At 42.1% G+C, this 15977-nt stretch overlaps 1 protein-coding gene across 3 annotated transcripts in view; it reads left to right on the top strand.

Annotated features, from left to right (window-relative positions):
* Positions 1-15977, top strand: part of MYO16 (myosin XVI) — a 3167675-nt gene that overhangs the window by 547573 nt on the left and 2604125 nt on the right. For all 3 annotated transcript variants that reach the window (XM_069636567.1, XM_069636564.1, XM_069636566.1), the window contains exon 3: positions 5104-5174. In XM_069636567.1, coding sequence (XP_069492668.1) covers positions 5104-5174 — 71 coding nt within the window. The remainder of the gene's footprint in view (positions 1-5103; positions 5175-15977) is intronic.

Here is a 15977-nt window from a genome sequence, read left to right as displayed (position 1 = left end):
AGCTAACTAATGGTCTAGGAGTTGCAGCAGGCATCTCTTCTTCGGATTCCTTCGTCCGGTGGGTGACTCTGCCTTCCAAGCCAAAAAGCCTCGCCTTTTATTCAGGTTTCTGCCATTTATTCCAGCCTAGCTGTCAGTCACCCAGCAGGGTGGCTGTCCTTAACGGACAGCCAGCCGGCCATTCATCTAAAAGTGCATTCTTGTCTCATGGGAGACTAACCACAGGGAGATTCGGGCACCTCCCTTGCTTCCTGCCCCCGCCAGATACCCTGGAGCCAGAGGCGGGCTTCACTCGTGAATCCCGCCGAAGACAAAAATGAACAAAGGTACCAAACCTGGTTTGGCACACAGAGTAAATCTCACAAAGGACCTTTCCACAAAGAAATGGTGAAAATAGAAGACCAGGGCCATTTTGACAAAAATGTCACCCTTGGGTGCTTTACCGTGGCTGCAAACGCAGCCCACAGTAAAAGCACAACACAGTAGTTAAAGGTAAACCACTGCCACCAGCCATTCATTGAGGAAAGGGTAACATACAATTGTTACATTAGAAGCTAGACAAAGGGGATACTAAGTAACCCCTCCAGCACCCTATTGTAAGATAGTGTGTGCTGGGTCTAGAAAGTTACCAATGTAAGTAAAGTCAATTTCAAATTACTGCTCTTGGAAACAGTAGTTAATCCAAGAGAAGGTATTTAAACCTTTGGGGAATTTGAAAGACTTCCCTGTGCCACTGCACTGAAGGTGCTGTGTGATACAATGTAAAAGATTATGCCTATGGAGTTTGTCAGACTCCACAACCAAAAGAAACCCAGTGTTCAAAATCACATTCAAATACATGAGAGAGTGGTAAGAAAGGGTCTCTCTCTCCAGGTTAAAAATTAAAAGTCCTAAAATATAGCAGTTGCTGGGGGTCTCTAAGGTAGAGAGGAATTAGCACATTTCTGAGCATTCTCCCTAGCACTCGCCCCCCCCCCAGACTCAGGGACAGGAGGATTTAATCCACCCCTGGATGAATCTGCTTACTCCCGTCGGTCATACTTTCTGGGATGACCATCAGCATTTTGGTGTTTACACCCTGAACTGTGTTCTATGGTAAAATCAAACACCTCAAGGCTGATTGGCCATCTTAACAATTAAGGATGTCTCACCTTCATCTGCATTAACCATCTCAAGGGTTGGTGGTCTGTTTGAATTACAAAAGTAGATCCATACAAATATGGTATAAACTTCTTCAAAGACCACACTATGGCAAAACATTCACGTTCAATGGATGCCCACCTTGTTGCAAGTTCCTTCCATTTTCTACTGATGAAACAGATTGGGTGTTTCCTGTCTTTCTCATCCAGCTGACTCAGAACTACACCTATACCTATATTGGAAGCATCAGTTTGTACAATAAAGGATTGGTTGTAGTTAGGATCTCTCAATACTTAAGCTTGACAAAGGGCTTTCTTAAGTCCTTCAAATGTCTTAGTGCACTTCTCATTCCACCTAACTTTTTGGGGAATGTGGGTGAGGAGAACACATTTAAGGGAGAAGCTATGGTCCCATAGTTCTCAATGAAGTTCCTATAGTAACCTGTGAGACCTAGAAATGCTCTCAATTTGGTTTGACTAGTAGGGGTGGCCCAGTCCTGTACATCTTGTACCTTGCTAGGCAATGGCCTTATTTCAGCACTTCCTACCTCATGTCCAAGGTAGACCACTTTACTCTGACCAATTTGACATGTACTTGCCTTCATGGTCAGATTGGCCTGCTCAAGAGCCTGCAATACATATCCTAAGTGATAAATATATTCTTTCCAAGTAGGACTAAACACGGCAATGTCATCCAAGTATGTCATGCAGAAGTCCTCCATCTCATTCAGAACATGACTCACCATCCTTTGGAATGTAGCAGGTGCATTCTTTAGTCCAAAAGGCATAACCAAAAACTGGTAGAGGCCCCCTGGGCTTGGAAATGCAGTTTCCGCCTTGACATGGTCTGTCAGGGCCATTTGCAAATACCCTGAGGCTAAGTCAAATGTACTGAGGTACTTGGCTGAACCAAGTTTGTCCACCAACTCATCTTCCTCAGTAAAGGATGGGCATCAGTTGTGGTGACTGCATGAAGAGCTCAATAGTCCACACATAATCTCAACTCCTTGGATCCTGCCTTTGGCACTAGTACAACAGGACTAGCCCATGGACTTGTAGATGCCTCTATTACCCCAAGATCAAACATCTTATTGACCTCTTTGTTTATGTGGGTTCTTACATGGTCCTGACAGCCTGTAACCCCTGCTTTTGACAGGGAGACAGTCACCAGTGAGAATCTCATGCTGGTCCCAAGGGGTCAAGCCTGGTGATAATGAAAACAGAGGGGCAAACTGATATAACTGAATTTTGCACTCCTCCTGCTGTTCCAGTGTCAGATCAGAAGAGAGATTAACTCCTTCTTTCTTCCCATCTAAAGGTTGTCCCCTAAGGAGGTCAGATAGAGGCTCACTCTGCTCCTCCTGACCAGAGGCTAGAGGCAAAGCTCCCAGTTCTAGTCTAGAGACAACATAGGCTTTTTAGGTGGTTGGTCTGAAAGACCCTGGGGGCCTCCTTACGATTGCCTAAGTCCACCCAAAAATTGACCTCTCCAGGTTTTCCCACAACCTTGAGGGGTCCAATCCATTTGTTCTGCAAGGCCCTCAACCTTGTAGGTACCATAACTAGAACTAGATGGTCTTGAGGCAACTCGACCATGTTGGCCTTCTGGCCATGCCAATGTTTAACCAGAGCCTGACCTGCTTTCAAGTTATCAGATACTTCTATCATCATGTGTGTCATTCTCCTATGGAGACCGAACACATAGTCACTGACTCTCACTGGCTTGCGGGAAGGAGCATTATCCAACCCCTCTTTGATTAGGGCCAATGGACCTCTAACAAGATGACCATAGAGTAGCTAAAAGTGGCTGAAACCATCCCCCTATTGAGTGACTTCTCTATAACCAAAGGAAAGGCATGGCAGGAAAAGGTCCCACTTTCTTCTAAGGGGTACTTCTAAAGCACCTATAATTCTCTTCATAGTTCTATTAGAGTTCTCCAATAACACATTGGTTTGGAGATGGTAGGCTTTTGAGAACTTGTAGGTCACTCCACAGTTTTTCCACATGGTTTACATGTCGTGGGACATAAAATTGATAATATCCTTAGGAAAACATGGTAGCATGGTCTACCACAACTAATATAAATCGGTTGCCTGAAAATGTGTGGGTCTAAGGGACCAACAATGTCAATTCCTACCCTCTCAAAAGGGACTGAAGGTTCTATGTGACACAATGTAAAAGATGATGCCTATGGAGTTTGTCAGACTCCACAACCAAAAGAAACTCAGTGTTCAAAATCACATTAAAATACATGAGAGAGTGGGAAAAAAGGGTCTCACTCTCTGCAGGTTAAAAATGAAAAGTCCTAACATCCAGCAAAGTTGATGGGGGTCTCAAAGGTAGAGAGGAATTAGCGCATGTCTGAGAATTCTCCCTAACAGAGAGGTTGGCTGCACACCTCTTAGACTTGGGACATGTACCACCCATGACATGGCACTTGGCCCAGTAACACCTTGCGGTGAACATTGTGAGCATCACATCATACTGCCATGCCTTTTAGGAATCAACTCCTCATTGTGAAACCCATCATGCACTGTCTTTTGCAACAACTTTTTTGGCATGTACTTCTGACTGTAATATAAAAGAACATTATATTTCCCACTTCGCCAAGCCACTGGTAAACGTGTGTACTGTATGTTGTGCCCAGTCAGTGCAAAATGTTTGCATTCTGTAAAATATTGCACATCTATATCAACTTGTTGTACATCAACATGTCCAGTCAGCCCACTAAGACACAGTCTCCTGGCGAAAACTGTTTCAATGTACAATACGCGTTGGAATTTTAAGTAAGCATTGCACTGTTTTTTAAATCTCTTACTTATGACTTAATTGCCATGTTGTATTTGCCTTTCTTTGATGTTTCCTTTTAGGAAAAAAAGGTGTTGAAATCATGTTTATTTCTAGAGATAAACAACTCCACTCACATTCAGAACAATATTACAACTACACATTAAATAGTAACAATGTTGAAATCACAGGATTGTTTCATGGTTTTCTGAACAGTCCAGAGAGAAAGAGAATATTGTTTTGTTTTTCATTAAACAGTTATTGTTATCAGATGTACAGCCTAGGTGGTCTATTACTTACAAATAGACAGCTTTGGGACTAACTCACCAAGAATGTCAATGGAGTAGATTGGAAGTTGCCTGTGAGCATCTCAATTGTCCACCCGCTACCTCTTACATGAATACCTGATTGACAGAGCCTACATTTGAAGCTAATCTGGAGATACCAACGAGATGCATTTGAGCAAATGTTTCTAAATATGATTTATACTTGTACTTCTCAATGATGGTACAGTCATCTTCAGAATTCCTAAGTGTTAGGGCCTCATCACGACCCAGGCGGTAAGTTACCGCCTGGGCCGTGACTTTACCACCATGGCGTAAACTACGTTTACGCCATGGTGGTTGGCGGACTTACCGCCCCATTCCGACCTTGGCGGCGCGGTAAATCCCCAATCCCCATTTACCCTTCCCCATTCCCATTTTTGCCCCATAGGGCATAATGGGAGTGGGGAAGGCGTTAATTACGCCACCGTAAATTACGGTGGCGTAATTAACTCCATGGTCCCTTAGCACCATGGATTTTAACACCTGCTAAAAGCAGGTGTTAAATCCGCCATGGCGCTAAGGGACCTCGTACTCAGGCGGTAAGGGTCGGCGCTGTTTACGGCGCCGTAAACCCCTTACCGCCTGAGTTGTAATGAGGCCCTTAGTCTTTTTGGACCAGGTATCAGGTTTGTATCTGAAATTCCAATGGGCATCTCCCTATTTGCTGCAGTGCACATCTTTGTGAATCAGAACTGGTGCATGCTAACTTGTAATGCATGTTTTTTTAACGTGTGCTTAGAGCTTCACAATGGTATTAAACATGTTTACAGTGATACCGAATTGACAGGTTATTGCAAGAGATCAATAACTTCTTACTTGACTCATTTATTTTTTCACTTTGGTATTCCAGTGCTCCGACTGCTGAAGGACGGTGCTGACCCTAATACCCTCACTTCCTCTGGAGGCTCTTTGCTTCATCTGGTAAGTAGAATCTTAACAATGTCAGGGATTATGGAGAAATATGCTGCAATTCTAATTAGCTAAGTAGTTATATTACTAGATTGTCACAGGGAAGGCTTGTTAATAATGTGCTAATGGCTCTGGGGGCCTCCATGCTAAACGAATGAAGGACTTAACATGTTTAAATTGCATAATGATTTATGTATTTCTGATCACTGTTTAAGATAAGAGGCCAAAATAATGTGTGGGTTATCATACAGTGAGTATCAACGTGAGAAAAACATTTCAGAAATACATTTTTAACAAGTCTCCTTCCACCATTGCAGTTCGTTGAGGATCAGCTAGCAAATTCAAAAAAACACATCTTATTTGTCAAACAGAAGTGCAACACAGTACTATTTCATAGGAATAGAACACCCTTTGTATGTAATGTACCACCTTTTAATATTTTCAGGAATACATATATAATAGCACACATCAGCACAATTATAAAGTTGTGGTGTATTTAAAAAGGCTTAATAAAACATGTGAAAGTAGAATAATCGATTTGAGCCACATCAGCAGGGCACCTATGGAAATTAGCCCAACATCAAGCATTGTATTCCTGAACATTGTCTTTGGCTTAGAGGGCAGTGCTACTTTATACATGGCTTTTTCAACCCAAATCAGACATTTCTCAGTGCGGCAGGCAGCTACGTACCTGCTTTCACCCATATTAGGGATCATCAGTGCAGTATAATCTTGACAGCTTTGTGGTTGAAGCAGTTGGCATCTTTAGCAGACACCATCAACGTGTTGTGGGTTAAAAAAAGGCTTGAAAAAACCTTTTCACCTGAAATCTGAAAGTAGAATAATGCATCTGAGCCAAGTAACACATGCCACAGCACCACCTAGTAACCATTGCTGGAAGTTCACCTCCATTTCAGAGCCACATTAGCAAGGTTTGGGTAACAAGGCCAGTTTTTGCAAACTTTTGTGGTCTTGATCACTTCTTCAGGCAGGGTGAAAATTAAGCTTTTGAAAAACACTTCAAAATCATAGCTTAAATAGCCTAGTTTGATCAGAGAGGCATGCATTGCAGATGATGGACTCCCCAATCCCACCCTCCCCCCTACACCCACACACGCACATTCTACAACTAAAGAGAAGGGGGTGAAAAGGAATATAGACAAAAAGAAAACCACGCCAGCCACTCTGTTAATCTTTTCCTCTCCCAGGAAGACAGGAGGGGATGGGATAGTGCCAGTCACAGTGCGCTTGCTCTGTGCCATACGTAAACGTAAAGTATGCAATGTGATATCTATTCATATGCAATTTTATCAAAAATCTGAAACTTCCAACATTAGCATGAAGTTAAGTCTGTGCAGATCTGTGGAGGGAAAATTCTGGAATAAAGTGCAGAATTAAGTGCATTCCCTGCTAACACTTGATTTGCAAATCAAGCCAGGGACTGCCGTCAGAAAGAGGCAGGTCGTTTTTGGCCCGTTGAGCTTGAAGTTGTTGGCTTAACATTTCCCAGATTGTTCAGTAATGACTTTCCCTATTCTAAGGAAGGTGCATGACTCTACAATAGAATGAAAGCCACAGAGGGTTGAGGACGTATCCTTGAGTGGTGTGTTATGTATTTAAACATGTGCGTTGTGCCACAAATTCACTGGCACCATGGGGGAGGGGACTTAATCCCTTTGTACATCACAGCCACTGGCATAGACCACACTTTTCGTTGTGCCAATTCTTTAATGTGTATTCCCACAATTGTATTTGCATGCAGTCAATGTGTGCCCAACAGTTAGGTTTGTGAATTTCAAGCTAGGAAAATTTGCAGAATTTTAATATATTTCCACTTGTCTATCGGAAAGTAGAAATTGTTAGTGGGGAAGTGAAAACGTGTGAGTTACATGCATTTAAATAATGATATACGTCTTAAGTGATGTGTTTTGTCTGCCAATTCACATACATCAATCGCCAGGCAGAACATGTCCTTTACCCTTTAGAGGAGTTTCTCAGGTATCCATTTCCCATTCACCAGGCCCTTTACCAACAATGTAGAGGCCCCACTTATTCAAGACTGTCTACATTTTAGATCAGATGGTATTTGTTCGATAAACTGCAATTTAACAGACTTAAGTGCTGACATTCGAAATATGGGCCTATTTCTAATGTATGCACAAGGAAACACGATATTGCAAAGGAAAACTGCGTGTGGCAATGTGACTATGATGTTAGGGTGAGTAGTATTTTGTGTCCTCAAGAAGAACATCTTCACAATTTATAAAAAGGGAGGTGAATTTACGTACTTGTTTGTTAGGTAAAATGTGTGATGCTTGATGCCATCCTGTTTCCGATCTCTCATCATTACATCTGTGCTGCACGCCTTGTAAGATCAGATCACAATTTTGCAAGCTGCAGTGGAATTTCCATGATGAAAAGAGACACTAGATTTTAAGAGTAACACACATTTTTGCTGATTTGATGTTTTAGACTAGGTTTAACATTTCTGCTCTATAGCAGAGTTTTGTCACCTTTGGTTTGCTAGATATTTTGGACTATAGCTCCCATCAACCTTTGACAGCACAGTCAATGATAAACTGTCATGGGAGTCATAATCCAAAACATCTGTAGAACCAACAATTGAAGATCCCTGCTGTAGAGTAAACATGAAGACTAGTTGTTCTGTTTGCTGCAATGTGATGACGCACTACAACTCTCTAACCGTCTTTAGAGTAGAGTCAAGATAGAGTAGAGTACAGGTAAAGGTTGCAATTAACTTGTTTAGTTAGGCATACTTATCTATATATGATGGCCATATATAGAGAATGATACCAGCAAAGCTATCATTTAATTCTCCAAACAACATTGACTGTACCCAGATACCTTCTTTTTCAGAGGGGAAACATCATATAGAAAGAAGGATTTGCTGTGGGTGCAAGACTTTTGTATGCCAACCCCTTGCATATCAAAGCGTGGGTCACATGACAGGCAGTGCAGCTTTCACTCAAGTGGATAGATGGGTGGGGTCAAGCCCTGCACCTTTGTGGCAGCATTGTCTACATTACAATTGATAGCCTCAAGACATTAAAGGGGGGTCACTTGCAATGCATGATTTATATTCCCACCCCTATTTTAGAAGTGTGCATGTGAAGGAGAATGTGTGAATGTCAAAGCTAGATGACACAGTAAAGTTAGATTTTCAATCGGGAGGCATTGTCTCGGGAGGATTGCTCAGGGGCAACACTCTCGCCTTGGAAGCAAGATGATGTGGAGTAACAAAGCGTTTTAAATAGCCAATTACAATTACAATCAGATTTTAGAGCTAGATACAGGTCAATGCAAATATGATTATCTGTGGCTATTGATATATTGTGTTGCATCAGGAAATGGTTATACTTTGTTGCTTTTATGACTTTTTGCCGAAATAAAGTGTTTCTGAACTGAACTGAACTGATTAAATGCAATTAGCTCTGGGCAGTTTCATCACAGTATGTGCAGAATCCATGTATCACACCCAGTGTTCTGAGGAATTTGAAAGCTGCTCCCAGTGGTGGATTGGCCTACAAGAAATTCTGTAGATTTACCAGTGGGCCTCTGTATGATGGGCCTCTTTTGTGTGGGTACACTAGATTCTGGAACCAGTTAGCCTCACTCTCTCATTTGCATCCCAACTCATCCTTCTATCTCTCCTCATCCCCACAAATGTGGAACAAATGTGCTTTTCCACTATTTCAACACATTTTTTCAAGTTTCTTGTAGTATAACTCTCCGACCCTTGTCAGAGGGTTTGGAATTGCTTTCACGCTGTAATTTGATGCCACATTTGAAAACATTTCCAAGGCCACTTTTCGTTCCCAGCCCACACCTGACTGCTTCCCACTCTTCATCTGATGCCACTTACACTGCCTCCGTGAGCCCTCTTCCCACCACACTCACTACCTCCCTGCAGTGCCCATGTTCTGTTGGCTGCCATTATATTCTGGCTGAATCGCTTCCTTGTCCTTGATTTCGAGTGTCCCAACATCACCAGTTTCCTGATAACAAGAGGTCACTTGGCATACTGGTGCGTTCTCTGGGAGTCTTCTCCTTGCTCATCGTACAATGCTGCATCACTAACAAGCCAGTGTTCAGCAGCCATATCCTCTGTAGGATCAGTGCCCTCAGCAAAGTCCACCTGAACACCTCTCAACCTGCCCCCACTCTCCATCACCCTTGATATGTTTGGAGGCCAGCCTGTCTCTTCCTGGCTGCTCATCAGTGATGCTTATGAGTGGCCTAACTCCACCTCACTACTTGATGTCTCACCAGTAGATATCAGTCTCTCCCTGAAAAGGATTTACTTGCCTTTGAATCAGCCAAAGACTAAATATACTAGGATGTCCACAAAGTGTGCAGTGGACACCTTCCACTCCTGGCACTTTAAATGTGTACCTCCTTTTGGATTTTGCTTCATGGTATACCATTTATGCAGCTGTTAAAGCCAGCATTGCACCTCTCTACCACCCTCAGACCTTGGTTTCCTTACTCTCTGGGCTCTCTGGGCTGACCCTCTAACAGAAAAGGCTTCATTACTGGTGCATCCTGAACATTATCTGGCAAGATGTCTTCCAAGACATGGAGACCACTTTCATTGCTTTTATCAAAATGGCTGGATTAATTATAACCCAAGATGACAATTTATGCTACTGACTGTACACTTCTAAGGTCATTCACTGTACTGAAGAGCATACAGGGAAATTGCAACACAAGTTGTGTTTTTCGATCTTCAACTTGCAAGTTTGCAGCTGTTAAGGATTTCAATCAGGCACACACCCAGGTTTCGCCTAGTATGTAGTGCGCAATGAAATACTTATTTATGTGTGTCTGTAAATTCAATATTCTGAATGATGTACCACTCATATCACACCCTTCTCAAAATACCCCCCTAGGTCACAGTGGATCAGGAATCAGGCTAGTTTGTAAAGGTAAAGATGTGTTTAATATATATATATATATGGGGCAGCAATCACCAAGTGGTGACAATACTATCCAGAAAACAAGTAAAGCAATTGAATTCACTTATATTAATGCAGAATAGAAAACACAGGAAAAAGAATAGTTTTGGTTTGTGAACAGATAGCGTTTTGTTTAATATTTCCCCCTGCAAAGTACTTAAGGTACAAATGAGCAATCCTACACAGAAGTCAGTAATCAGCAGGTATTCATGAATGAAAGACAATGCTTGGAGTTTAAATGCAATCTTCCCTCCACAAACAAGAGAGAAAACCGTTTTTGGAAATTGTCACTTTTAAACTGACAGGTGAAAATGGCTTTGTGACACAATGCAAAGCATTCAAAAATGCTTAAATGGAGAAAGATTCTTATGAAAGCATCAATAAACAAGTCCTAACAAACATGAGCTACAAGATAAACAACAGTACAGACTTTAGATCAGGATGGGATTTGAAGAAACACTTTGAAGAGGAAAAAGACACGTGTAAACATTAGAAAATTGCAAATTTGCAGCAAAATTTTACTATGCAATGTTTAATATAAACATGTTATGGGTGTAGCTAAGCGTCGTAGCTATCAGTGAGAGTTGAAATTGTGTTTCTATCTTTAAAATTGAAGACGTTATAGAGGTTTCAGTGAGAGGTGTTTTTGCAAAATAGGTGCGAAAATGAAAACAGAAATTCGGTTTTAAAAATGACAGATTGGTTTCATTACATTATATTAATGACTATGAAAAAGAGAATGCCACCCATAAATCTTTGCAGTTACGTGGCCAGTGTAACCCTTCACGTGGTGGATACTCTATTTCTTTATGGGATTTACTTTAGTTACTCAAAATCACTAATGACTTATGGTTTTGCAAAACAGATGAGAGAAAATCAGTGCAAGAATGGTTCTGACAATATTAGGGTTCTGAAATTAAAGATGGGATAGTTTGAGATTGGGATAAAACAATGCACATATACTATGGGTCACTGTTCTTCCTATTGATACTTACAGTCCCTTGAGATAAAATTGGACCGTCACGGTCCTGGTCATTGGATCGGGTCAGGTCTACCAGCAGCAGGGCACCTCCGGAGGGATTGGATCAGTAGGGCGGTTCTGGTCAATTTTGGACTGCACCTCAGACTGGATTTTGGATGGGCCCTTCTGGTCACTGGACATGGTAGATAGCAGGATGGAAGTTTCAGAAGGCGAGCCTTAATGGTAGCAAGCCAGACTGAATCAGTATTGAATCCCCTCAAGCTTTGGGACGGTTGAATTTTGGCCTAGCTAAAAATAGTTCAGCAATGCTAAGGCCTGGATTCTGCAAAGAAATCTGGAGTCAGCTGCAAGATGAAGAATTCTGGATAAGATGAAGAAGTCAGGAACAAGATGCTGTGCGGAAATCTGGATGTGTTCTGGAATCAGTGTGTGTTATGTGTGGTGAAGTTCCTATATTTATCCTCCAAAGTGACATCACAAAGTTTATGGTGTGGGCAGAATTTCAAAACACACCTCCACGGCTGTGAGTGGCCACAGGCACTTACCTTGCTCTGGTTGGCAGTCACAACAGAGCTGTCATCTTTACGATGGGATTTAGGAACTCCCACATTGATTTTGACCAAAACTTAACTTTTGCACAAATGTATATTTCTAAAATGATGTTTGCTAATAAAATCGGACATATACATTTCATATTTGATGGGCTATATTCACATTCAATCCCCTGTGAGAGCTGTCTTTCTCATTCTATAGATTTTCTCAATTTTAATCATAATAGTCTGGACTAATACCTTCTAATTCAGTAGAGATCTGGGTGATTATCACTGGATCATGAATATACAATATTAGGCTTGCAATAATAATAGTTCTGCTACAATTAGGGTTTTTCCGTAACTTTGTATCCTTAGGTGGTACAGGTTTCATCAATGTCTTCAAAGCAAAAGCCTAAAATTAGGTTAACATCTACCAATTTTTTGATGTGTCCTCCTTCAGGTTGCACAGTTAAAGAGTTTCAAACTTAACCACAAATAAAGATTTAAACACCAAAAAGTTCCTTTGAACAGAGTTTTTTTTCTCTCTTTTCATCAAACAACAGCTGTCAGATCCCTTTGATCAGGGTGGGGTGTAAAGGGAAGCATCCTGCCCCTCCCAGCAGAGGTCAATGCTCAGCCTGTCCTTTGTTCTTGGCTCAGCCAAAAGACACATTTCTAATTAAGTCTATTGTGCTCCATATGCGAGAACCTCCAGCAGCCATTAGCCTTCCTGTAGCAAGGGAGTATCAAACTGAAGTGTCAAACTTTCCCATGCTGGTCACTGTCCAATCAGAATTAAGCAGTTACTTAACTCCAATACTGGGTTGCTTTAAAATTCACAATAACATATGATCTTTAACACATATACAAATAAGCACAGTTTATAAGGGATTTTGACATTTAAAAGAATTAAGCCCTTCACAAACATGCATTAAATAGGAACATTTTGCAATTTCTTCAGGAAAAAGTAACGCTTTAAACTGGGTTTGACACCTAATTTTCTTATGCAGCTGTCAGGCAGTGAGGCCCGGTTTTCTCTGACTGCACTGGATGGTCTGTGATTTCAGCTCACTTTTCCTTTCAATAGTTCATCTGGAAAATGACTGAAATTAGGACCAAAACAGCAACTTTGACAGTAGCAATTGATTGGGAAAACTGTATTTTAAGGGAACTTTTGGATTTTAGCCCATTTCTGTGGCTTTGCTTCATGTGACAGGTAACAGCACCCCCTGGCATTCTCCTGCAGGGAGTTCTGTTTTGACATCAACTTTGCCTGTGGGTGGCAGGGGATGCAGCCTTTTTGTGATTTATGAACCATGCGCAGTTTTGCAGATTTGGTGCGCACAGGGGTTAGCACCTCCAATTTTGGCAGTTTTCTTTCCCCCATTGGCAAAGGGGTGTAGTGTAGCGCATTGGCATGGGTAAAAATATTCCACACAGCACAAATGTTTCTGAGATATTCCCCCCAAAACATCTCCATACAGTGTTATTAAAATAGGCATTTTTTCAACAAAATACTAACAAGAAACATTAGACAAAGAATGCTGCTCTATGTGAACATGCCAACTTCAGCAATTGTCGGGAAACGCACAAAGCTTCTAACAGACCAATATATTTTGTTTGTTCCCTGGAGCCTTATCTGTCAAAATTGTGTCCCTCTGTCCCATCTCTTTTTGTGTACCCATCTACTTTCCCAACTTCCCATGGGGATCTTCTTTCAGCTCCCACATGGTTTTGCAGGAATGATGCAGACCATTTCCTTCCATGCCAAACTATCCCACATATATATCACCCATATGTGTGCCGCATCTGTCCAAACACTTGCCTCTCCTGGTTTTGGCACATGTGAAATGATGTCAGTCACTGGCCTCCATTAACAGATGCTATTACCCATCTTCTTTAGATTGCACAGGTACTTCAGCTCTTTTTTTGCACCCCTCCTCTACCACTGCAGATTATTTTCTTGTTCTTTTACCCCTCTTCCTCCTCCACTCTTTCTTGCAATTTGTCCTTTGTCATCTCCCTTCCTCATCCACCTTTCCCCTGTTGCTTTGTTTCCTTATAGTCACCTTTATCTCTGCTCAATAGATTCCCACTTTTTTCAACCTCACCAGCTGCCTTATGTAAAGGCCCCCCCATGTGAGGATTCCTTGTCGTGCAGGGCGGCCCATTGGGCCCATTGCATTGTACACATGACAGTCCCAGGCAGCAATAACTACTCTGACACTGTGTCTGAATCCAACTGCTCAGTGGAAGCCCACTCAGAACCTTTATTAGTATGTGTCACATGCTCACGCATGTGACCCCCAACATGTGACCCAGCACAAGCTCTGTGGCTCGTTACTGATGTTACAACACCCTCTACTCTCTAGTCTGCTCCCCTTTTCATTTTACCACACTTTTGCACATGTCCTTTTCCCCCTTACTCTTTTCTCCACTTTATACCCTCCGTCCCGGGATCTTTCTATCACTTTACCAGTTCATGCATTTACCTTGTTTTAACATGTTTTCAGTTTTACCCACACTTTCCTACTCAATACACCTCTTCTTTATTTTCGTTTTCCTTCTTCTAGATGACCCCTCTGTCCTTCAACGCTCCCTTTAGTTATTGTTGTCCAGAATATTTCTGAAGATTGCTTCCTGTTGGCTTCCAATTTGCCTCAATTCCCTGACTGGCATGTAACGTCCCAACTCTCACTCATTGTCAGTCCACTCAAAAAGTAAGCTGCAAAGGCCGGGGCAAGTGGTGCGCCCACTAGCTAGTGTGCCCAATGTGCAGGGTGGGGTTCATTCACATCAACGTAACTCTCTCAATGAGTAAGGGTCTAGAGAAGTTTTAACACTCGGCAGGTGGATCCTGAAACCAAATACCTTGGGGGCCTGTTACTGCCAGTGATCATGATACATTCTCTAAACACTGTCCACTCCTTGTGAGCTCACTCTGGCCTGTCAGGTTGGGCTTGCAAGCTTGTAACTACTGTGTACAGTCCCACCCCTCACAGCAGCCACCAACACTATAATGTAGAATGGAGACTACATGGTGCAAAACGTTAAACTCACAGCAGTCTTTGTGAGAAACGTAAAAAAGTATGCACAATTCCATTTTTCCAAAAGTGACATATGATCATAATGGGGAGTTTTTACTTCTTTAGATATATTGATGGTATTGCCATCAATTGCAAAGAACCAGTAAGTCTCGTTGAGTTTATTTATACGGTGCTGTGGGCCGATAAGCCCAGCAAACCCCACGTGATGGAACACGGATGAACGGGGCTGTGACCAATAGCAGCCTGGTATCCCCTATGGAGCAGGCCGCCAATGTAAATGGTCTCACCAACCAGCCACAGAGGTTTTTTACTGTACATGTGTGCGTCATTGATGACAATGTTGTTCCTTATAACATTCTGCTTGTACCATTTTTCGGCAGAACATTCTTGAGAAGCAGAGTTCTTTGCTGGCATACTTATTTTTTGTGTGATTAAAACTTGTTATCCTTGCAAGAATATCTTGGCCTTTTTTCCCTAGCGGGTTGTATTTTTTCTGGCATGAGTGTTTGTGAGCGTGCCTCCATGTGGTGACTCTGATGTGATCCTAGCACCCCCAATACCTGCAGACGTGTCCAGGCACTCTCTACAAAGGAGCCACTCCCACCTACAGTGACCAGCCCCAAAAAACTGTATTTCTCATTGGCTGTACATGAGCCGTCTGCAGATTTCCTGTATGCTTTTTGGAGCAGGGCGCAGCTCCCAGGAGAAGTGCAGGCTGGTGTTGTTGGAACTCTGTGACATAGGAGTTTGGGTGATAACGCGCACATGAATATAGCCTTGCAAGGGATAACGAGTAGGGGATAGATGTATGGGAGAGTGTGAACAGTGTGGACACACGGATATTGAAATTATAGGTGTGGCATGCATGTGGGTTGTTTTGGTTTTTTGGTAGTATGCATTTTTGGAGGAGAATATTAATGAAAGGAAAATGGAATGGTAGGGAGCCTCTCCGAGTGAGGGGAGAAGGTTGCACCAATCATACTGTGTAACAGAGGAAAAGGAAATATATAGAAGCCCTGCATAACTAGAGGGCTTGGGAATAGTAATTGTTATTTTAGCTTGTTATTTTAGCTTGTTTTATTGTTTTTTATTGTGTAGGGTGAAGGCCCAGGAGCGGCATTGTGTGATTTGTGGTATATTTGAGTGTGCGGAGTGTGTGAGCGACAGTGTGATGACAAAGAAGGGGGGGACTTTTTTGATTTTTTAGACAGAAGGGAGGGGAAGTGATTGTGTTCTGTTTGACAAACTGTAACATTGTGTGCAGTGCATTAATATAC

The sequence above is a fragment of the Ambystoma mexicanum genome, chromosome 7p (assembly GCF_040938575.1).
Source record: "Ambystoma mexicanum isolate Mex_15411 chromosome 7p, UKY_AmexF1_1, whole genome shotgun sequence".
Classification (NCBI taxonomy): domain Eukaryota; kingdom Metazoa; phylum Chordata; class Amphibia; order Caudata; family Ambystomatidae; genus Ambystoma; species Ambystoma mexicanum.
This window is presented reverse-complemented; position numbering and strand designations above follow the sequence as displayed.